A 24,885-nucleotide genomic window follows, 5' to 3' on the forward strand; every position below is an offset into this window, starting at 1 on the left:
AAAAAAAAAAGAAAAAAGAAAAAAAAAAAAGAAAAAAGAAGGGAGGGCTGGGGAACCTGCTTTGTGTTCACAATATACAAAAATACCCAGGAGTCCGTAGCTACCTAACATTTACTACAGCACAGGAACCAACAAAGGTACAGTGTACAAATAATAATAAAAAAAACTAAACAAAAAAAGAAACAAAAAAATAACAAAAAACAAACTGAAAAGAAAAAAAAAACAAACTGTAAACACAGCACAATAAATAGATAAAAACAGCAGGCTCCGCACCATGCACATGATGTGATAAAATCTTCTCTATACAACTCCCACGTCTCTCACACTCGCCACAAGTTACTTGGCTTTCTATTTTGTCTTTTTTTTCCCATTAACTTTGACTCCCAAGTGCAAAACATCACAAATGGACAGTTCTGTATTCAAGTAATATATACAAGAGGGGGTGGGGGGGGGGGGGATTACAAATATGTAAGTTACTGTACAGATACTAATTTTTGCCATATTCATAATTTACAGGTGTCGATATTTTTTCATGTTTTTTTTTTTTTCCTTTTCTTTTTTTGACTTTTAACAGTAACAAAAAGAGAGAGGGAGGGGGGGAGGAGGGGAAATGTGTGTGTGTTTTTTTTTTTTTAAAGTATGAGAGATGAGGATCGCTCCGTCCCGAGTCCTGCCGTCCCTTCTGCATTCCCGATGCTACGATGCACAGCACCTAGAGAGAGGCCTCGCCGCCGCCGCGCCGCTACTACGTCACCTCCATGGCCACTGTGTTGTCTGCTATACTGTTGAGTGCGGGCTTGTCCTCGTCGCGGTTGTCCCTGCGGAGGCAGGACGTCAGACGGTCAGCGCCAGTTTTCAATCTAATTCAACATGTTTATGCACAAGCAGCATTAATGAGCAGAAATATAAAGAGAAATAAAATAAAAAAATAAAGGCAACGTAGGGAGGAAGACTTCCCGATACAGGCTCTGTAGGTTGTACTCTTACTTCAGGACATCGTGTTTATTATATCGCAGGACGGCAACAGGGAAAACAATTATTTCAGCTGGAAGTTCTGCAGGTCTTGGGAGTCGGTTTGAAGCAATTTCTTCACAAAGCCACTTCAGTGATATTTTGTACAAGAACATCACAAGACCTGGAATTAATCTGACATAAATGATGCAAATCTACTTACAATCTTCCTTAACGGTCAGATTCTGGAGGCTTAAAATAATTCGCCATCTTTCTTTCAAATATTCGACATGACGCTTCCTGGTCTTTAGTTATTTCAGCAGAAAATATTGCTAATATTTTAATTTGCTGTCAATTACTGATCTTCACTAATTCTTTGTACGAGACACGATTCATTTCCCGTGGTTGTTCGAGACACACTAACCAAAAGGTTCATTTCAAATCCGTGGACAATTGCCATCTCTGCACATCTTATCGTATTCGTCATGCATTTCTCTTTTTAATCTGGGATAGTTTTTACTTTTTCCCTCAACTTTAATCAACATTTTATTACATCTTCAATGTTCACTCTTTGGCATAAATGCAGTTATTTAAAACATGCATATTTTTACACACACCATTGACAATCCTTCTGTCTTTTAGCTCCAGATTGTGAAATCTGATTAGTAAGAGTCTTATTACATCTGATTGGGATCGACTGGAGGCATTAAAACTGATTGTGTTGTAATTTACAAGTAGTAGAACGAGCGCCAGCAACAGATTGAATGTTTTGTCAAGAGGTTCTCCTACATTTTCTTAAAAATTGCTGTTAATTTCCTGAAAAAAGCGCTGAGTAAGACAATCCAGACAGTAACGTTAGAAGATATGAGTCTGGTCCACCATCACCTGAGTCCTCGTCTGGACCAGCGGTCCTCACCTGGAGCTCATGTCCATGGACGCCGCTCCCGAGACTTTGGGCATCTGCAGGTTGGTGGTGGTGGACAGCTTTAAGGCAGAGGGTGGCACGTTGCCGAGGGTTCGGGGGATGTGGCGCCCGGCCAGGGTGGCGGCCGACGGCACGCTCAGACAGATGTTGTTCCCGATGAGGACCTGAGTGGTGGCGGGCGCCGCGTTGACCGCGCCGCATCCCAGCAGCCCCAGCGCCGCGTGGGCGCCGGCGGGGACGGTGTTGGCGGGCGAAGGGGCGGCCGAGTTGGGGGAGGGCTGGAGGAACGGAGGGGTGGCGGCGGCGGTCTGGTTGGACTGGTGGAGGGCCGCCGTGGTGCTGGAGAGGTGCAGACCTTTAAAGACGCCTGGAACACAGAAGAGCGGGCCGTCAGTCAAACTCTGCACCTGCACCGTCTCATGCAATCCGCTCCGGCAGAGCTGCAACGGGCGGGCTGCCGACGCCGTCAGACACGCTGATGCAACACGGTGGTAACTGCTGCCGTTTAAGTCTTGTGTTGTCGTCCCGTCCTTCATTAACAGGCCCTGAAAGAGGACGAACAAACAGCGCGCAGGAGGAAGTGCTTCTCTAAAGTTTAAATCCCGACATTTAATCGCATAGTCACAGCAGTTATTAGTTTTTTCATATTTTCTTGTTTACTTACAAGCTCAGGTGCTTTAAAAAAAAGAAAATCTTATTTATTTCATTGTGCTGTGACATGTCGCTCGGCTGCTGAAGCAGAATAAGAAGCATCTTTAGCACACTGGATAATGTTGAATTGTTTATACAGCAAAACTTTGGGAACGTTCACGTCAACACTGTGACTTTACAGGACTGTTTCTGTGGTTGTGTTTATAGAAAACTTAGTCACTACAGGGATGAATTTGCATTATGAATTTGACGGTCTGATATTTTTGCTTTATGTTTGACACCCCTGGAAAAGACTAAAGATCTTTGGTGGTCCTGTGGCGTACAGTGGGGGAGGTTCACAGACCGCCTGAGGTCTTCTGACTGCGTCGAGAATTCCAGAAATCTTCAGTAAAATGATCAAATCTATACTTCATGAAGGCCGTGGTGCTGCATGCAGACAAGCCACTGCGTAATGTTATTCTTGCACACATGGCCAGCTGTGACTCAGCAGAGAGAAGCTTTCTGCAGTCAACCTAACATTCGTACACGCGTGTTCAGTTCCCCGCCATTGTGACCAACCTGAACATATGGTGACGGATGTAAACGCAGATATCTCCTGATACGATGACTGTTTATTCATCATTCCTGCCAAACCGCAGCCACAACGTATAAGTGAAGTAAGTGTAGAAACCAGGCTGAGACTTTCATATTTTGAATGATTTTTTTTTTTCCACTTTATATGAAGTTTGAGGATCAGTGACAAAAGGTTGTTATGCTACAGGCTAACATGTTGGATTTATTCCAACATCGGACCGTCTAATGTAAAGACACTGAATCTGAGAATCATCTGAGAATGCACCAACATGTGTAATCTAGAAATGTGTTGGGAAAAACGGCAGAACTCTCCGTAGATAACACATGAACTGTATCTGTAACATTCTAGTGTGTCTGAAATAAAAAGTGTGGCTTGTATCAAGTAAAAGGGTTGTGATTAAAAGTGAGTGAGCACTGAAGGGGAAGCCCACCTGCACCTGCCAGGACCCCGTTCACTCCACTAGCCAGCACCAGCTCGTCTTTGGACTTGAAGGCCAGCAGCTGGTCCGTGGTGACGAGAGCCGAGGCCGCGAACTGAGCGCTGGCCTGGTCCAACGTCTTGGACACGAGTGTCTGCACACACACAATGGAGAGAGGGAGAGAGGGAGAGAGGGAGAGAGTTGAAGGGAGCTGTGCCAACAAACTTTGACTGCTCTGGTCAAAAGTAGCAAAGTGCTGAGCTCAGCACTCCTGCTGCCAAGCAGGAACCGGGCCAGTGGCGTTAACACGACTCGTGGGAATGAGGATGTGTCGCGTTTCCTCACTTCAGAGGACCGACCCTCAACAGGAAATGGCTCTCATGCTGGGGGAGCGTCACTGCAGTCGTTACTAAGTAAGCTCTTGTTTACCGTTGCTTAGTATTTATGAACAAAACTTATAAGAACGAGCCAAACAGTCACAAAAACACAATATTGGAGGTTTGCGCACATTAAAACCAAGTACTTCTTTTAAATAAAAACTACCACGTAGTAATTGCCCTGCAGGTTGTGTGAACTGACCTGTGAGTTGGTCGTTGCTGGAGTGTTGTTGGCTTGTTGTTGTTGTTGTTGCTGCTGCTGCTGCTGCTGCTGTTGTTGTTGTTGTTGTTGCTGCTGCTGCTGCTGTTGCTGGCTCTGCTCCAGCTGCTGCTTCTGCATGAGGGCCAGCTGCTCCTGGTGCTGCTGGTACTGCTCGGCTGTGAACACTGCGAGGACGAGACGGACCGGGGTCACACACACACGATTCAACACGGGGGTGCCGATCAAAGCGCAGGTTGGCGCGTCAGAAGTCTTTCCACTTGCATGGAATCTACAGGCTGCTGGCAGCACACACTGGTCTGATCAGATGATGGGTGGATTTACAGATGGAGCCTCGTCAGGTGACAGACAGGGGTTTATAGAGTGACGTCCTCGATGCAGTGAGGTGGTCAGTCCCTAGAATATCTGGTCTGGAGTTTTGCATGTCCTCCCTGTACGTGTGTGTACAAGTCCAACGGGTCAACGATAATCAAACTGTCCAGAAGTTTAAAACACTTTGGTTTGTTTTTATGGGTCCACTACTATGGCATGCAAGTGAAACCAAAACAACAACTGCTTCACCAAATAAAATCAACTTGAACCCAAACATAGTGCAGAAGCTGCATGAGATATATGTTCATTTTGAATATAATAAAACCGATAATGATGAGGGTGGAGAAAGACTTTCTGTGCCTACATTAGTCACCATAAAGCCTGTACATATTGGTATTCATTTTATCTGGTCTTATCTGGAATGTCAACATTCGATTTATTCCCTTATGTGTGGTGCAACGCTGTAAAGAATTTCCCTCTGGGATTAATTAGGTATTTTTTCATTCTAATTGTATTTTTAAAATTATAATTGAGAGAGAATGGTGCATATGTATCCTTAAGGAATGAATATGACTACTATCCCATCCACTATCTTAGAGAATCACATTGCATAAAACCGGCACAAAAATCTTACTTCCAAGAAATGCAATTTTATTTTTGTATTATTACATTATTGGCTAAGTTTTATAAGAATCTTTTTACTTCAATCATGAAATGATTTGATGGGTTATTTGAGCCATTATCTCAGCGTTTTCAATAAAGTATTACACTATTTGAAAGTTATTATGTTATTGGGTTTATTACATCGGAAAAAAGGCTAGAATTCAGCCATTTAAGGTCGTTACAACACATTTACAGGCTCATCTTACAAATATTTGTATGTCATTGTTTTATCAATGACATACGCTTAAACCATGAAACACTTTTACACGTTGTCAATTGAAACCGGAAAACTTCTGCAGCATTCTGCATGTGTTTACACAACAACGGTGCTCAGAGCCACTGAAAATGCAATATGGAACCATTCAAAAACACCCAGGCTTCATCTCCATAGAAACGGGGGAAAATAAACTTTTTCTGAAACGTTGCTACTGCGCACCACGTCAGTAGTAAATAGTTTTTCTACACATGGGCAAGTGGATGGACAATAACAACAATGTCTGCCTCAGGAGTGTCATGACTCCAGGTCCATTTTCTCGTAGTGTTAAACTTAAACGTCACCTGGAATAGCAATTCAACTTCGTCATCTATTCATACTCGTTTACATTTCAAACATTGTCTGGTATATTGGGCCTAACATGCTGATACACCATTTTGGACTGTCACGAGGTATGACGTAGCGTTAAGTACTCGCACCTCATCATGACTCAGGGTTTTCTGGTGCATTGGATTTGCTCCAATGGTGCAAAGACCTGCATGTGAGCTTAATTTGTGTTTCCTAAACTACCCTCAGGGGTGAATGTGAGTGATTGTTTGCCCTGGAAACTTGTCCAGGGTGGAATCTGCTCGCATCCATTGTTAATGGGGCTTCCAAGCCTTGAACAGGTGTACAGAAAAATGGATTGAGAGACAAAAGGTAAAATTATAAAGAAAACAAAGCTATAAATGTATAAACTATCCACAATATGTGGAACGCGATGGTGGGATGAAACAGCTTCTCTGTTGTCTTGTAATTTATCGAGATGAATCTGTGTGCACATAAAGTATCAAAGCAATGCCTCCAGGGGGCTTCAGACAATCAGACCAGTCAAAAGGTGTGTTCGGCGTAGGTGTGTACTGCTGCTGGAAAGTCCAGTTTGGAAGCTTATCAAACGTACGTCACCCCACCCCCCCGAGGCCTGACTGAGTAGCTTGAACTGTAGGGCTGTGAAACGGTTTGAGAGCGTACAGCGAAAGCGTGTCCTGCTACAAAAACAACAGCCAGCTGGCACGTTTCCCTCTCATCTTTCAGACAGATACTAACTTTTTCAAGCAGTCAGAACTGTGTGTGATCAATAAAGTAATCAACACAAAACACACACCTGTGGGCACCGACAAGAACTGAGAAAACTACAAACAAGGCAATTAGTTGCTTAACAGGAAATTAATCAGTTACAATTTTAATCCCTGAGAAAGTTTCAGCCTTCTTTAATCCTGAAAGACAACAGCCTGATGCGATAATCCATTTAACACCATGAAATACACAGTCCCTCTTTTGATCTTGGGTTGATGTGATAATACTTTAACTCATTTATCTCTTAATCTGCGACAATCTAAGTAAATTCTCGACTTTTTTATTACCGTGGAACAGCGTTAAAGTCTAGCGACTCGCCCTGCACAGCCAATAGAAAAGCTAATCCATCTTTGAGCGTCTCAACAGCGACTGCAACTTTGAACCCAGAGCGAGTGGAGACTAGATGTCATCAATCAAATCTGGAATGTCCCCGTCTTGAGTCAGAAGTGTTGTATTTTTTTTTTTAACAGAATAACGGAAAAGTTTTAGTGAATCTTGAGCTTAATTCTACAATATAAATGGCTCAATCTATACCGGAGGTGCCAAACACATTTTAGTCTAGGAGCCACATACAGCAGCTTCATCTTGAGTGGACCAGACCAGTAAATTAGTGCCATAACAACCTGCTTTAGACAAACAGCAGCTCAGGTTGTTTGGCTAATTTGGAGTTTGCGTGTTCTCCTCATGGGTTTCCTCCCACCGTGCAAAAAACATAGTTCCAGAGCAAGATTTTCGACCCCCACCAGCTCCTTGCGACAACTACTCTGTGTGGCTGCTATTGATTGGTCAATTGAAGTAAATGAATTTCCCCTCTGGGGATTAATACATAACGCATAATAAAATAAGATAAAAATAAACAAATAAATAAAAGAGGAAAACCAACAGGAACTGACCAAGAAGAAAAGGCCACAGAAATCTCCACGACTCAGAATTCAGTTAAGTCTGATAAAAATGGAAATGCATCATCTTGGCCTCTCCAGTATCTTCCCTTCTCTACTTACACATTGACAACAAACAGCATCAACCATTCCACACTGAAACCAACATGTTGAGTTCATTCCTGAAATGAGTCTTTGACACATTGACCCAGGAGAAAAACAAGGTAAACAAAGTTCAGGTCACATATCTGTAAATCTCCAGCAGGAACCCCTTCCTCATTTGTCTCCTGAATTTTCAACACAACGGTTGCAGGTGAAATAATTGATGAATGAGGTTAATCGCTGCTGCTTGTTCATACAGTTACCAATCAGTCTGATGGTCAATGGTGTGCTGACCCTGCACATTGTAATGATTAAACACCTTCACACAAGCAAAACCGATACAGAACGCATCCATTAGCGTCAAACAATGGATTCAATTTCTGTTCTCTCTACTCATCTTGTTTTTGCAGAGATCTGATTTCAATTACATCGCACCACATGTGCACCGCTTTTCTTTCACTCATCTTTTAGTATGGAGAGTTGAGCTGCAAGCTGATAGAAATAATTGGCACGTCTCAGAGCCAAAAACAAAAACTGTACAATCAATAAAAGCTTCTCGAGTTAAATTCAAAAGTTTCAAAAGAAATGATCAAAACTGGCAGAGTGAGCAAAACTACAAACAAAAACACATCTAACTGGCTCGAGGAAGATGGAGTCTGACGTCTGAAGCAGTTTGAAACTAACTGATGGATGAAACGATTGAGCTGCTCAATCTTTAATTAGAGCAAATTGTAAAGGCAATTTAAAGAAAAAATATTAATTGAAATAGAATAACCTGGTAGATTGTGTGGTGTAAACGGGGCCTTAGTATGAGGTAAATGTTACTGAGAGTGATAGTGAAGAAAACAGCCAGCAGGGTGACGGAGGAAGTGACTGACTCACCATTGATGGGAGTGTTTGCTGCACCGGTGCGACTCAGAGAACTGGCTCCTCCGGACAGGGTCCGAGTTAATCCTGACAGGGTGCGGCTATAATCCCTAACTCCTCTGCGAGACAAATCTCTTCCACCCAAGGGGTTAATGGATAGCGTCCGTGGTCTGAAATGCCTCCAGCGGCAAGATTTAATGTTCAAAAGGATCTGGCTGAGGTCCATGGGGGTTGACGACGACAGGGGCGATGAGGATGGCGGGTGGCGGGGTGAGCTGGTTGGGTCCGAGGTATTGGTTTCTGAGGTACTGGCGTTGGAGTTGCGGAGCGGTGAGCTTGGAAGCGGCGAGGCGAGAGGCCAGGGCTCCGGATCGCAGTCCTGGCTCTGGCAGATGCTGTTCAGGTTTGTCTGCGCTCTGTCCAACAAGATCCTACAAACAAGAAAAAAAACAAAAAAACAAGAGTCACTTAAAAACCAGGAGACATTCAAAGTCTTGAGAACCATCAAACGTACACAGATGTTTGTTTTTTTTTCTTGCATGACTTAGAAAACCCAACAGAACAACCAAACAAGTTACAAAAAGTAAACATTGTTTATTAAGTTTTAAGCCACCTGAAAGAAATGGCACATTCCAGTGAAATCGAATATTATATTTACAAAAAATTGGGGAAAAGCGGGAGGAGATTAAATATGAAAAGAATGGGGCCTAGGACAGAACCCTGGGGGACACCGCAGGGGACTGGCGATGCCTGGGATCTAAAAGATTTTACTTGAATAAACCAGAGTGCAACCAGAGGTATGAATTGAAAGAGGGTTTAAAAAAAGTGTTGAGCTCTGTCTTATTTACACACCGAGTCTCAAATCTGAAGGATTGTCCTGGCAGCATTAGGGTTTGTAAATTAAGACTACTGCGTATTGTTTAATGAAAAAAAATGTAAAGTGTGCTACCAATTATGGTTTATTATAAATCCTGAGCTCTTTGCTAAACAGGACTGTTGATCCCAACAAGATTTAACAAATGCTTCATGTTCAATGCAGTCTCACACCATCCAGCACTATAAAAACATATGAGCTTCTCCAGAATATTCAATCCAGAGATGAAGTCCGGACACAGTGACACATGCAGTCAGGAGGCGGCTGGCTGGCTGGCTCATCCACTCAGCCGTTCCATCGCCCCAGGATACAAGTTTGACGATTTGTCACCGGGCCACAGCGGCAGGTGAATCCTAAATGGGACTGTCGTGTTCATCATCTCTACCAGCCAGCTTGATATTTATGATCTAACATGGCTGCCAAACGGTCGCTGGTCACCTGCCAAAGTGCTGGTATGGTAAACAAACCCAGCAGCTCCAGCCAACGCTTGGCCAAGCGTCTCTTGGTTCAGTGTTGACACTGGCGGCGTTCCCACACACATTTCATCTTCCTGCGTTTTCTCTCAACTCGGGACTTTTGTTGGGGAATCGTGAATCATGAGTGCAGTTGATGCGTACTGTTGTCATGACAATACGGTGACCATATAACTAAATGCACGCTCACCATCCAAAACAACTGGAAACGACCCACTTTCACTTTGCCTTCATGCACGCCACTGAATTCAATCAAAGCTTGCGCTCACCTGCCCCCTCTGCCCACGCGACGCCGCGCCAAACCGATGCAGCGCCGTGGTAAGTTCAGCGAGGTCAGACAGAAGCGGAAACGTGGCTCGCCGAGCCCGCCCTCTGCCTGGCTCACCCAGGGCCAGCTTCCACTCTTGTCGGGGCGAGACTGAGGAGAGACGGATAAAAAAACATTAGATATTAAAAGTGAAGCGGAAGTGGAAACAGTGGGGAGGATGAAAGGGAGAGTTGGTTATTGCATTGTTGTGTCCGGCGGAGCGAGGGGAGACTGTCGGGCAGACTGGCCAGCCTGCTGTTAGCGCTATAAATAGAATGCTGGGAGTCACAGGAGGGCACTCACAGCATAGTACTGACAGCCGGCCTTCCTCCGAAACGCATAGCAGCCATCTGGGTCATTCTCCTCCTCTGCCTCCGAGGAACCTGAAAGGATCTGCACGGAAAAAAAATTAAAAATAAAACAAATGAAAATTAATGTCACAGGAAAATGCAAAACTTCCATTGAGTTTTGGTGTCCTTTTACACGACAACGGTGATGAAAACTGAAAACACAACTTTCTGAAAATGCTCCTACTCCCGTCGTCATGGAAACGAGGAAGAAAGCAACTTTTCTGGAAACACTGCTACAGCCGACTGTCGCGGAATTACAATCCAACTTGGCTTATCGCGTTTTGTTCTTTACAAAATATCAAGTTCATCAAAAAAACAACAAACGGGACCAATTCGCGACCTGATATGGCAACTACAGAATTTTCAGCATTTCTGCAAGGAAACGGACATCGTTTTTTTACAAACGCTGTGTAAATACAAAACTTTGCAAAAATGAAAGCGCAAAATACAATGATTGTCTACTTGAAACGTTGCCGTGTAAACGGGGTCTAAACCACAAGATGTGAATCATCGTGTTCCTCCGGGACAGAGCTGGTACCTGTGAGAAGGGTTCTTCGTCTGAGCTGGGGAAATCGTACTGGTTGAGGTCCTTGGGATTGAACACAGAGGGTCCTGAATGCTGCGGAGCCACCAGCGGAGGGATTTTGGGCTTCTTCTCGTATTTCCTTTTGGTTCGCACGGCCTCCGTCTTCTCGGGCTTCGAGGAGGGGAAAAAAGAAAGGAAAACATGTTTACGCCACCGTCCGCGATCAAGGGGACGCTTGCTAAATGCGAAACAATAGCGCCTGTGGTAACTGAGTGTGTGGAGGGAACAAGAGTGAGTAAAAGAGCCATTGATATGCAGATGGCGGCACGTGCCAGATGGCTGTCCCCCCTCCCCCTCTACTCAATTCGCCTCGCACCACCTTTCACCCCAACTTCCCCGGTGGGAGGACCCCTCCCTGTCTGAACAGACTCCAGCTCCACCAGGATTAGACTCTATTGAGTGAGACCCAAGGCGGGTGGGGGGGGGGGGGGGGGGGGGGGGGGGGGCACAAAGCTAACAGTGAAGGACTGCTGTGTCAAATCGATGGAAGAAATGAGCGTTAGAGTAATGGGGGGGGCGGGGGGGGCAATAAACAAAAGGTGTAAAGTCAACCAGCTGGAGGAGGGGAAGGGGGAGGCAATGAAGGGGTAAATAGATGCCTCCCCCGCAGGGCGAGGGGAAAGTTGTTGGACACAGAGGTAATGGAGTTATAATGGGAGGAGGTGAAACCGACTTCAGCACAGCGCTTGTGTAATCAAGTGCTGCAACATCACGACGTATAAATCCACATTTCTATACACAATACAACTTTTACTACACGCAGTCCATCCGGTGAGTGTCTCCATCTTTATCAAATTTAAAAGGGCTGCCGTTTTAAAATTCTTTTCAAATATTAAAAAACAAAAAGTCCAAGGTCTGGTTTGACGAATATTGTGTTCACTGCAGGCATTCTGTTCCAACGCCCACACTAAAGGAAATGGCTTGGTGCAGCAATCCGAGGCTTACTTTCTTGTAGTCCTTCATGTCCAAGTGGTCCTGGTGTCTGTACTGGTTGCTGCTGGACAGTGGGATGATGGGGATGGTGTAGACGGGCTTCACCAGAGCTCGCTGTGCCAGAGCTTCTGCCATCACTTCGCTGCCAAAGTCCGGCATTGCATTCCTGACAGACACAGAGAGAAACAAATAAGTTTTTGCTTTAAAAATTAAAAGATATAATAAAAAAAAATGTAATGATTACATTCCAACTGCTGAGTGAAAAATAGTTTTCCCCCAACAAATTGGACTCATTTCCTCCTGCTGGGGATTTTTTTTATTTTTTTAATCAGAATGGATGCTGCATCAGACCCAAAAAAAGAGGTTGAACTCAATAAAAAGTTCACTCACACCTTCACTAATGGCTGTTGTCATGGCGATGGCTAATGACTTATCAAGGAAATGTGTTAATCTTATTTCTGAGACCATTCAGAGCCAAATGTTTGAATGTCCAAAATGAGGTAGATTGGCTTACACTGATATATAGAATAAATTTAGACTTCAAGCGTGTACTCACTAGCAATGTGTGCGATAAACTAACACCAACCAGTAATACTCCATGGAACCAATCAATGTAATGTGTAGAGCAGGGGTGTTAAACATAGAGTCCATGGGCCAAAGCAGGCCAACAAAAGGTTCCAATCCAGGCAAACTGCCAGAAAATTTCATTACAATTGGCTTTACGGTGAGACTGGAGTTATTTTCAATACTAATTGTTTTGTGAAAATATAGACATTTTTATGATGTATACTCTACGTCACAACAAAGAACAGCAGTGTTTCTTCTACATTCATTTCGGAGTGGCAGGTTGCCATTTCTAAATCCTCGCTGCCGCTCCTTCAAATCGCTCACTCTTAATGGAAATTGTGCTTGTTGGAAGAGTCTGAGTGTGCAGGAAGCATTTTGGCTGCTAAAGCTCAAGCCTAAAGTTTAAGCAGCGGCAGGTCCATTTCGGTGTGAAGTGAAACAACGCGAGAGGAAAGTCATTGTGGCACTGCACTGGAGGGAGGGGTCTGAGCTCAGAGACTGATCAGACACTAAGGTAAACTACAAGTAACTATCCCAAAAAGAACGGGCGAATAACAGTTGCGTGTTATGGAGTAATTACCGCGCCCTGATGTTATTCTATTTTTCAAGAAAATAAACAAAGCTGTAACTAACAATACCAGTATTGTGAATTTGAAGTCGCTAAAATCATAAAAAGCTGTGAAACGTTAGACTGTATTGATGTAATTCTGTTGCTATCCTAAACACGCCTTGGCTAACAAACCCCCTCAGAGTGCACCTGGCTCAGGCTCACTCCTGCATGAAACCATGAAGTGTTTGGTGGAAGCTATCGGAGCGCCGTGGCTGTGATGTGCAGGCGGAAAGCCGACCGGGATAACAAGAGGAAATTGAAATGTCACTACAAATCAAAAGCACTTCAAGAAGAAGTGTCCAATTTAAGCTCACACTGACAGCTACTTTCAGAGGAAATTCATTCCGTTCGGGGTGTCATGTTAAGATGGATCGCAAAGGCTCCTCTGAGGGGGGTGGGGGGGGGGGGGGGGAAAGAAAAACAAAACAAAAAAAAAGTCCTATACACACAAATCCAGTTTACTATACTGCTGCAGAGACAGGGCACTGAGAAGTCAATGAGCTTGTTTGCTCCCGACACTACTGAATAAACAGGCTGAACTGATAATGTAAGCAGAACAGTGTGTATGACTGTGGCCCCAATTAACGGGAGCAGTGAAGCCTGACCTGAGCCGAGGAGTCAAACGCATATTTCCTCCGTCATGCAGACAGGTGTTTTCTACTTTCACGAGTAAACAAAGGCAGATCCAATATGGGTTCACCACATGGAGGCAGGATCTGACGCAGTACAATCCTCTGGGATCCAACCAGAAACGGCCCTTAAAGCTTCATGCTGTCTGGTAACTAAGGTATGCACTTCAACATCAAGCTGCGTCCTATACACAAGACAAACCCTCCATAAGGTCTCGAGAGAAGTTCAACCACACGAGAGTCAAACCCAACAGATGCGCTTCATTCTTACCTCTTCTCCACAATCTCCAGTGTGAGGTGCAGCAGCTCCCTCTTGCTCTTCTCCCTCCGTTTGACCATCTCCAAGATGGTGACGGCCCGGCTCAGGTCTCGGCGGAGCTTCAGCATCTTCTCGTACGACGCTTCGTCATTCTTTCGGTTCTGGAGGTGAAATAGCAACGACTCAGGTGAGGATTTCTAGCCAGGCTGAAACTCTCTCCGAGATCAGATGAATGGAAACGTCAACGGATTTCTAGAAGTAACACGATTACGTAAGACAAACTATCTGGATGATCAGTTTTGATGCGTCCAACAAGATGGGAAAATACATCAGAGCTCATGTACCACATTAAAATATGACTTCAGTCAAAACTAAAGATTCCTCACTCAGAAAGTAAGAGAAACGCCACAAAGGTAACATGAGCAATCAAGGAAAACAATCTTTTTACAACACTGCACAGATTTGGAATCCTTCATCAAGTCAACACATTGTTTTGAAAACTTGAAACAATATTAGTTATCAATTCACTGTTCATGCTGCTGTGCACAAAGCAAAAATGTGTGCATCTGTCTGGGTCTATTGCCCAACACATTCTGGTGCAGTTGGGTTCAACCTGCAGACCTAAACCCACCGTAACACCCATAACAAATGGAAGATGATGGGCTTCACAAGTGCTGGACAGTTAGTCATGACACTCCAGAGGCAAACGTTATTGTCCATCTACTTGTGCATGTACAGAAGAACTATTTACTACAGGTGTGGTGCACAAGCGCAGTAGCAATGTTTTGGAAAAGTTGCATGCCCCCCCCGTTTCCACGGAGAGAGAGTGTTTTCTAAAAGTTCAGACCTTGGGAGCAGTTTTCAAAGAGATGTGTTTTCAGTGGCTCCAAGCACCATTATCGCGTCAACATGTAACCAATACGCAACTAAAGTTTTCAATATTCACATGAAAACATTGTGTAAACAGGGTCTTAGAATGTCCTTTGTGAGAAACGTATTGTCTTAGAAGTCATGTTGGAGATTATATTTCATAACAGATTGTTTACAACTTTAGACTTCAGTTATATTTTGTCTATTTTGACTGACTGCTTCCGATCAATGTATGGCACCATTACTGCGAAAACCCTTTGAGTATCTCACCTTCCTGGTCTGCATCTTCTCCGTCCGTCGGCGGAAGGCCACGTAGGGGTCGCTGGTGCTCGAGCCGTCCCTCTTCTCCTGCTTGACGTTGGGGATGAGGCAGCCACCCTTGCAGGTTTTCCTCTTGCGGCTCCAGTAGTCGAACACCTCCTTGATCAGCTCATCGTCCTCCTTCAGCAGCAGCTTAGCTTCCTGCAAACTGACGAGCTGCGGGGAACCAGTGAGACCGCGTCAGTATAACGGCCTCAGACCTCCAAAATCATAACCCAAGTAACAGATGGAAAAACGGGGTTTAAACCGTCTATATGGCAACGAAAAACAACAACCTCGTCTTCTCTGCCTTCAGGTACATCACAGGAAGTCACGAGTGAAAACACACAAACTTCTCAAACTGCCACAGTGACTGAAGAAACCCCCATGTAAGGTAATCACTCAACCTTTAAATGATTGTTGTGAGCAGAATAGTCATCCACGCTCTTCCACAGTAACGTAAAACATGACATTTCTCGAGCTTGGGTAAAGGGCTGGGCCCTTTTCTGACCGGCAATTTCCCCACGCGCAGTGACAAATACCTGCTGTCCGCTGCCTTTCTCCAGCCGGTCTATCATCTCCTCGAACTGCAGGGCGGTGATTTCCATCTTCTTTTTCAGCTTATTCACAAACGTCTCGTCTTCTGAATCTAGGTCATAGTCTGGCTGCTCCGTATCCAAACTGAAAGCTGTGGGATTAAATGAGAGATGGACTCAAGGTATGATATTTCAAGCAGAGATAGAGTTATGACATACTAAAGCACTAAACATGTGCATTAAATTAAGGAATCAATTAACAATGTATGTACATCTTTTGATAAAATCTATTTTTATTCAGCTCAATAGAGTGTTACATGCACGAGTCATCTTCTCTTGTTGGTTAACAGATATAATAGTTGATTAAACCGATAATTGCTAGGGATGCACCGATATGGATATCGAGTCAATATTGCACAAGGTACTTGTAAAAAGTCCCTGAGACTACCCGGCAAGTATTACGTGATGTCATCCATCAGCAACATCACAGCAAGAGAATACGAGCGGTGTCTGCGGTTTGAAGATTCTTTAACATTAATGAGAATGATAAAAGTAAGACAGACTGTAAATTCTGTTCTGCCAAAGTATCAAGGGGAGGTGAAAGATCGTTCATACAACACCGTGTCGCTCAGTAGTTTAACTGCTCAGTGGATCCAGGAGGATTTTACTCCGACATGCTAAAGGGGTTCGGGGGTCACAGACCAGCAATGCTACATGCTAAACATGATTGAAAGTACAGTAAAGTGACTGATACATTTATTAACAGGGAGCTGGAGTGTGTTGCAGTCCATAGTATGTATAGGGGAAGGCATAGACGCAACACATTGCGCTATTCATACTGTATATGCAGCAGTATACTCCAACCTTCAAGGCTGTTGGAGGAGAGTGTGGCATCAACCCAAAATATGTGCAGAGCTGGTTCATGGCAACACACAAGTCTTTAGGATCATTTGCATATTGAGTAAATGGCATTTAATAAGTACTCATATGGTAACTCGGTATTGGCAAGTACCTAAAGGTTAGTACTTGTACTCATCCTTTAAAAAAGTAGTTTCGGTGGATCACTAATAGTTTAATTGAAGACTACACATTTAAAAGCAAACAAGCTTCATTTGTCAGAGCATTAAAGAAATAAATAAGGAAGATGTAGACTGTTAGAATGCCTCCACACCAGGAAAACAGTGGATATTAAAACGCTCTGAAAAACAGCTGCTGCGAGCAACAAGGTAATTTGACATAATTTGCCCAGAGACTTAGCAATCCTGATTCCATTTAGCTTTGAACGTAAAGGATTCGGGAAGTTTCTGGAATATATTGAGCCTGAAATGAGGCTTAATGTGACGAGTCAACCAGTCAATAACAAAGCCCTCGGGGCACGGCGGCTAAACTTGGCTCAAAGAAAGAACCGCAGTGTTGATCAAAACAAAGCTCTGCACACATGCAAACTCCTGTGCCTTCACTAATTCAACAAAACAGCTCTTCGGGACAAACGCCAGCCTCCTGAGCTGCGAGCGTAACCATCCGCTGGCTCGTAAACATGGCTCGTGGCGGCAGAGTTTTCATGTGCTCTACCAGTTTGGGCAGAATTTCCAGCTGCCGCCTGGAGCTTCTCCAGAAAAAAACACATTAATCTGTTCAAACTGTTGCAATCCATCAGTGTGGGTGAATGTTTTTCTGCACACAGTCACTATCAGAGCATCGCCATAATCAAGGCATAAACCTGTCAAAACCTGAGGCATTTGCTAAAGTATGCAGCATTCCCTGGCGGCGCCCGGCACTTCGACTGGGCGATAACCGAAAAACAGGTGGAATCATGGTGGAGACACGAAGCAGGAGTCCCACGATTTAAACTGGACTCCTGAACATGCCATGACAAAAGGCATCTAACAGATATGATATAACGTCTGCAACGTGCTGCTCTTCATCCTCCCTGCAAATAAACAGTTTTTTTTTAATTCGTTTCACAGGAGACCATATTTCAAAGAGCCTTATCTCAAAACTCAAGGTGAGAACTGTGACAATAAAAAAAAGAATGTTTTAATATTTTATCATCTAAAATATGAGCCACTTTCTGCTACGCGGCACCTTTCACTGCAGGTGATTAATGTAGTTTCAGCCCTCAGTGAGATAACCAGGGTTAAATCTGAGAGAGGTTTCAATGCCAGTTTACTTCAATGTTTATTATATACAGAAAAAAAGGGGGAAAGGTGGAGATATTTGTAAAAGCAATCAAGTGGCTGTCAAACATTTTCCTCAACTGTTCCTGATACACAGTTACACATGCAAAAAAGATTCTTGGTATTTTAATCTTGATTTTGAAGGTTAAACATGTGATATAGGTCCTCAATGTCTATTTGTTTGGAGGAGAGCAGGGAGTTTTCTGACCCCTCATTCAACAGATAAGGGGTTTGAACTTTTACCATTGTAAACATAGGCAACACCACCGCCACCAAATCCTGTACAATTACTAAAAGAAGTTGAATTAACCTCATAAGAAAACAAATGTGAAAAATGGTTTATTATATTCTGTGGCAATGAGTTCCTGTTCTCTGAGGATAAACTCTTTGGGTCTACACTCGGTCCTGTGGTCTATTGCTGCTTCAGCTTGCATTTTCAAACTTTCATTCACCAGATTTCCACTGCAAAAGATGCATTCAGTCCTAAATTTGTCCATTGATTCTATGAAGCCATCATGTACCTTTCTTGATACAGTCCTTTTTCTTTTTAACCAATTCATCCTTTTGTTTTTCTCCCACTTAGTTTACACTTACACATGGTAGCTTTGTGAAAGAACCAACAGTGGCAGACCATATATAAATACTTCCTAAACGTTTCATTTTACCGGCAAACAACCATCAGGAGAAGAGAAAAGCTGTTACCATATATAAACTTAACATCTGCATCATCTACGTTCATGGGAAATGTGGTTCAACCTCTACAAACACTTCTCTGTGAAAACCTCTGCCGATTAAAAAAGCACATTACAACAGCGCAGGAACCAGAAGACAGACAGCATGAAACAAGTACTTTCATTTAGTGGCCAGTTCAAAAAGTACAATGTAATATTTTAGTCTATGTGAAATAAAAAAAAGAACCCAAAATAGCAAAACTGTTTGTTATGTGTTACTGTCAAACCTTTTAAAATTCACCTTGCTCTGGCTCGTTTAGTCTTACAATACAAGTCTGCACCACAAGGTGGTGTTATGAGACCAACAGTAAAGTGACCCAACAGTGCCTTCCAATATTCGCCCATTCAAAACCGATGCATCCAAATCTCTCGATCAGCAGAATAGAAAGTCTACAACCATTCGCCGCATCCATATGGCAACAACATCACCACGTGCTCACGAAGCGCTAACGCGGCTAAGAAGATAATCCATTTGTGGGGTGGCTTGCTACTCACGCTGTATGTGAATAAGCTGCTTTGGCATTTTGAACTCCCCGGGGTAGAGGGACTCGTAGTGCGTGATGTTGCACTCCGCCTCGGGGACCGGGATGACCATGTTGTCCCGCTTCTCGCCGTAGACCTGCTGTGCCGAGATGGCCCGCTGGAGATGGTGCTCCTGGAGGAGAACAAAAGAAGAGGGGATGGTCAGATTTAAAAGACTTAAATCATGAGTCACTTTTCATAGAACCATCACTATTCAGTGAAGACTATCCCTCCCCACAAAGCCGGATATTCACATAACGTAATCAGATCACGAAGATGCTCTTCACATTCATTCAACTCGTGTTAGTGGATAAACAGGTCCTAGATCAGGGGTGTCAAACATCAGGCCCGTGGTCCAAAACTGGACCAAAAAGAGGCTCCAATCCGGCAAAACCATCACGCAAATAGTACAAATTTTAACAAAACATTCATGAAATTTGTTTCATGAAAAATCAGAGTAGTGGACACAACAATGAGACCCGAGCTGAGATATCTATGATGCTTCAATAAAAGGCGAGCAACTGTTCGAAGCCCCTGTCCCAGATGGACCGTTTGCATCAATAAACTTGGGTTAAAATTTTAATTAAGAAAGCAAAATTAATTCAGGCAGTTAAAAACATACTTGATTGATTTCAGGTGCAGAACACAAACGCTGGCCCATTTAGTTTAGAATAATAACTGCCCAAAAGTGTAGACAATCACCCAAAGTTAGAAAGCTCATGATCCTAATAGGATAATCATTATCTAAACAAGAGCGTCTACACAATGTCAGCCAATCATAGCATAAGTATGTCTCGCATTAAAAGGCGTTACAGAAGTATGTTAATGCATATTGTTGATCATTCAGGTAGGAGGAATCCATCAGTTCTTGTTGGAGAAACAGGTCCTACTTAAACATATGACAAGTGTGTTAAGGCATTTAAAGGTGGACAAACGGGTCGTCTCATTGCGGTTTTCAAAATTTACGTTTAAATTTAGCAGTACAACTATCTGTGAAAGGCTCATCGCTAACCCATCAATGTGGAATTGCACAGTAGAAGTGCTATTGTTATGCACATATTTATCCATTATAAAATCAAATAAAGCTTGTTGCTACCCCATTAAAATTGGACAAAGAGGCCGACTGCATGCACGATAAAGTGCAGAGGTTGTGCACAGTTTTAGTATTCACAAATGCCAGACTCTTTGTTGGCCCGTTAAAAAAAGAGTGTAAAACATGGTAGTATGTAATAATAATAATAAAAAATAAAATAAAAAATAGAGTACATTTTCTCTCGCTTGTCAAAGCAGGCAGAAAGCTGGTTCGCATATACATCGTATACCAACACTGAGGTGTGAGTCATTGCATCAAGAAGGATGTGGGAGGACTTAAAAAAAGGTTGGCTTCATGGTCACTGCAGATGTACATTAAAGGGTGAGGTTTGTGGTGGAGATGTCATTGTGAGCAATGCACGGTAAATCTAATATCACTGGCAACTGTGACTCACTCCTCCTCTATACGAATTAAGTGGCACAAAGTTAGTTTCGGAACAATCCAAGTCAAAAGTCATACCTGGAAAATTAGTCACGGAGTTTGACTTTTGAGCTCAGCGTGTAATCTGTGGTGCTGCATCCTACACAAATATGCAAGAACTCCCTCCACAAACTTGGTTAAAATCATGCAAAAACAAACAAATTACTGATAAGACCTTTCCAGGCTGAAAGGCCAGAGTCAAAGTAAACATCGGTGTTAAGTATTGAAGCACTGCAGCCTATATTAGGAGGTTTTTCTGCAGCAGATGGCTGATCGTCAAAACCGACTTCAAGCTTATCTTCCTCTCACGTATTTTAACAAAGCTCCTCCTCATTTTAAACAACACTTTTTCCCCCCTTCAGATTCTTGGCAGAGATTTTTTTTTATGAATATGGGTCAGTGTTAAATGGTGGCTGGCAAATAGGAGCAGCAGCAACAATAGCTAATTTTCCATTAGCCTGAGAACTATTCCAATTGCGTGGGAGTTTTGGAGTGATTAAGAGAGTTGGGAGTGATTAAGGGCTTTAAGCACAATCCCGAGGCTTGAGGAGCTCTGCGTGGAGTAACGGGAGACCCCTATCAGAGCTATGAGTTGGCATGAAAGGACACAGCGTGTGCCCAGTGCTGAACCATCTGCCCCTGGTAAAGCCCACCAAGTCCGGCCTCATATACTTTCTCCACGAGCAACGCGTAGTAACCAAAAACAAAAAACACTGACACAAAACATTTTTTTGTGTCAAAGGATTTAGGAAATATCTGAAGCACGACCTGCTTTGTTGATTGCTCTGAATGAGTGTGGGATGTAAACACGCAACGCACCACAAACAAAATTGCCATCCATTCACAGCTCGCTAACGATTTATCACGATCCTGAGCTGGCACGCTGCTCGGAATTTGGATGTTTTCACACACAAATCACAGGTTTCGGGACAAAAACAAAGTACTGGTTTTGGCTCAGAAAGTCGCTCTGTGTGTGTGTGTGTGTGTGTGTGTGTGTGTGTGCGTGTGCGTGTGCGTGTGTGTGTGTGTGTGTGTGTGTGTGAGTGTGTGTGTGTGTGTGACTGTCCAGCCACACTTGTTAAAAATCTCACACAGCCGTGTTTGCAGCACACAAACACACAATTACCCAACGGCTTTGTGTCATCTTGCTTGGCCACTATAAAACTGTCTGAAGATGCAGCGGTTGTACGTCATGAAATCACAGTGCTTCAGAAAACACAGACGCTTGTGATGCACAGTCCTTAATGCAAATCACTTTCTAGCGAGCACCTCACTCAATTCATTTCAAATTCAATCCATGGACGCTGCACACATTGATTGAACATCTACATTCAGCACGAACCGGAAAGGCCGGTTTATTTAAATTTTAAATGGTGCCTCAATGGCAAGGAGCATGCATTTGTAGGATGAGCAGGAGATAAATATCGCTGATTGCTATGAAACAACACTGAGACCTGAGCTGAGATATTACTGATGCTGCCACGAAACTTAGCAACCGAGCATTAGCGTCACAGCCGTGAATTTGTAAAAACCTGCATAAAGCAACAGCTATAGGAGCAATGGTGGTGACTGTAGTCGCTTTCCAAAGTAATTGTTTGATAGATATTTTCATCACATATACTCTCTGCCACAACAAAGAAATCCTTTTAAGTTGAAATTGAAAGGTTATTATGGTTCTATTTTACCAGTCCAGCTCAGTCATTTGCTATAAATGGCCCCTGAACTAAAAGGTGTTGGACACCTCTGTGTAACAGTATCAGAATATTTTGTTTATTTATAAGTCATCTAGTCTCAGGATGAGCAACTTTTGAGAATGGCGACGGCCACAGAAATGTTTTTCTTTCTACCAAAGGGCCAAATATTCAATAATGCACAGGAATCGAGATAATTAACACTTGACTTAATCCTACAACATTTAAAAATGACATATTAGCAAATGACATTACACTTTTTCCGACAATGATGAATCTGTACATTTTGTATGGGCACAGCTCAGCCACTCATCTCACTAATGCATTTCCATCACTAATGTGGCACTATTAAAGGTGGAAATCACAAGCTTTCAAATAGTCTGAATGCTACTGCCAAGAAGCATTGTTATACAACCATCGTTACTATTTTGTTTTGTTTAAATGGAGGAAAACAGCGTATCATTGTGTAGTAAAAATGTCCAAACCAAGGCTACTGCGAAAGTAACTAAAATTTTTAAGCACCATTACGTGACGGCTGCTCCTCTTCGTGAGGTTTTATAGCCGGTAGTCCGACGCTCTGTTGACAAACAGTAAAACAGACCACTGCTCCATTGAGCAGCTGTCTGCCAACGTGACCTAAAGTAAACTCTACAAACCACTGCTCAACAAACACAGTGTGCGATCTGTGCTCTTGTGTGACTTGTCACACACATCTTCAGAAAGTGGCCTGTTCTGAACCCCGCTGCCTGACACGCTCATGAACCCGGAGCTCAAGGAGGCTGCATAAAAAGGAGAGCACACGAGGAGCCAATTAAAGATGAGCTGGGCCTGGACCTGTCGAGGATATCACCTCGGCAGGTTGTGGCAGGCCGCCACAAGCCGCCCCTGACCTGAAGATATTCCGATCTGTTCACAGCTGTGAGCCTCACGAGCGAGTTCACCGACTCGGGATTTCCTCTGCTGGGGGAACTGGGCCAGTGGGGATAAAAAGATTTTGTGAATGGCAATTCAGGTAATTGGAGGACCTGGTTGTGACTATTGCAGTCAGACTTAAAAGTTTCTGAGACGCTGACGTCACATTGTTCTGGAAATCTAATCTTTACAATTCAGCTTTATTCTAATTTTTTAATTCTTTATACAAGCCGATTTTATGAAGAGAAAACCTTAACATTAAGTTAAGATACACAGCAGTACTGTTGATTAATATTTTAGGTTTTCTGTCAGGATGTTTGCCGTTTAAGTTTTTATTCCACTGATAGTGTGAAACTGCTCGACTAGAAGGGGAGACCTGCGCCGAGACCGTTATAATAGTTCCTGGAGGATTCTGACTTTCATCCAAGTGTCATTGACACCTCTGGTCAGGTGAGAATTCTTAAGAATTCTGACCCGGTTTCTATGAATGGGTGCTGGATCATCTTGGGAGAGAACAAAGGACTACAGAGTAAAGGATGAAATCATTGATCCCCAACAATGTCAGTTTACGTAGAAACACTGAAGACAAAGTATTTTTCATGTTTGGCTACGACTGGGATCAGTTTGTTTACGTAATGGAACCAGACACATATGTGCCCAGAGGACAATACACTATAAACATTAACAATGGCAGAACACGGACATTCGCCTATGACAGAGTTGGACTGCTATAACAGGTAACTCTAAAAGTACCAAGTCCCAGAAGAACATGGACTGGGAGTCATGACACTTTGGAGGCTGCCATTGTTGTTGTTATCCATATACTCGCGCATGCGTAGATAAACTATTTACTACGGCCGTGGTGAGCACGCACAGTAGTAACATTTCAGCCCTCTACACAAAGTGTTTCCAGAAGGAGTCGTTTTTGTCCCTTTTACATGATGAAGAAGTCGGAACAGCAGTTCTCAAAAACCTGCGTTTTCAGTGGCAACCAGCACCGTTGTTGTGTAAACAGACACCCAAAATGCTACGAAAGTTTTAAATTTTCACATAAACGGGGCTTTAAAACACTGCTCAAATGAACGTTCCATCTTTATTTTTAAGTATGAGTATTTATTTTAAGTTACGGCCCAGTAATTTTCTTCGGAGTTTGTTCTCACGGTATACGTTACGAATTTTAGTCAGAAATGATTTTACCTTTTAGCTGATTAGTCTATAAACTCTAAAGCAAGTCCTGTTACCTTTTAAGACAACATGGACATAAATACTACGTTTTGGACCATGAGAATATCAGATTTACCACTTCCTCGCAAAGAAACTGATGCAACTTCAAATGATCTGCCAAACTAACAGAAATTAAAACCATAGAGATGACATAATCAGAAGTGAAGAAAATCGAAAGGTGACAGAAACAGTAGGGAGGGGTAAAAGCAATCAATTGATATCGTTTCAAAAGATAAATAGAAAAGAAATATAATTAGCCACCTACCTAAACAAAGGTTTGCCATATTTGGCTAAAATTTATAGAAACCATTTTCTATCATTTAAGAAAGAGGAAGTCCAATTTTTCACTTCCACGATTCTCCGACAGAAACTACAAGAAACCGAAATCAAGGTTACCAAACCAACTGAACGGATATTAAAAAGACAACCCATCAGGATGTTAAAGTCAGAAATATCAAAAATCGTTTAGAAGTGCCCAGTAGAAGCACTTCTAAAAACCTTTCATGCTCTTATTTTATTTTACCTGAAATTCGAGTTAATTTTACGCTTGAAT

General features: G+C 43.1%; 1 protein-coding gene across 3 annotated transcripts in view; it reads right to left on the reverse strand.

Annotated features, from left to right (window-relative positions):
• Window positions 1–367: 367 nt before the first annotated feature.
• LOC308125976 (enhancer of polycomb homolog 1-like) overlaps window positions 368–24,885 on the reverse strand; it is a 34,361-nt gene continuing 9,843 nt past the window's right edge. For 2 of the 3 annotated variants that reach the window (XM_080490041.1, XM_080490039.1), the window contains 13 exons: window positions 18,966–19,125; window positions 15,569–15,714; window positions 14,997–15,203; window positions 13,869–14,017; window positions 11,804–11,957; window positions 10,811–10,969; window positions 10,226–10,315; window positions 9,885–10,033; window positions 8,284–8,699; window positions 4,099–4,283; window positions 3,532–3,673; window positions 1,868–2,243; window positions 563–818 (listed from right to left, as the gene is read on the reverse strand). In XM_080490041.1, the coding sequence (XP_080346167.1) occupies window positions 746–818; window positions 1,868–2,243; window positions 3,532–3,673; window positions 4,099–4,283; window positions 8,284–8,699; window positions 9,885–10,033; window positions 10,226–10,315; window positions 10,811–10,969; window positions 11,804–11,957; window positions 13,869–14,017; window positions 14,997–15,203; window positions 15,569–15,714; window positions 18,966–19,065 (2,346 nt within the window). In that variant the 5' untranslated portion in view covers window positions 19,066–19,125 and the 3' untranslated portion in view covers window positions 563–745. Of the gene's footprint in view, window positions 819–1,836; window positions 2,244–3,531; window positions 3,674–4,098; window positions 4,284–8,283; window positions 8,700–9,884; window positions 10,034–10,225; window positions 10,316–10,810; window positions 10,970–11,803; window positions 11,958–13,868; window positions 14,018–14,996; window positions 15,204–15,568; window positions 15,715–18,965; window positions 19,126–24,885 lie in introns of all 3 variants that reach the window. The other variant, XM_080490040.1, reaches the window with a different exon arrangement.

The sequence above is a fragment of the Lipophrys pholis genome, assembly GCF_963383615.2.
Source record: "Lipophrys pholis genome assembly, chromosome: 20".
Classification (NCBI taxonomy): Eukaryota; Metazoa; Chordata; class Actinopteri; order Blenniiformes; family Blenniidae; genus Lipophrys; species Lipophrys pholis.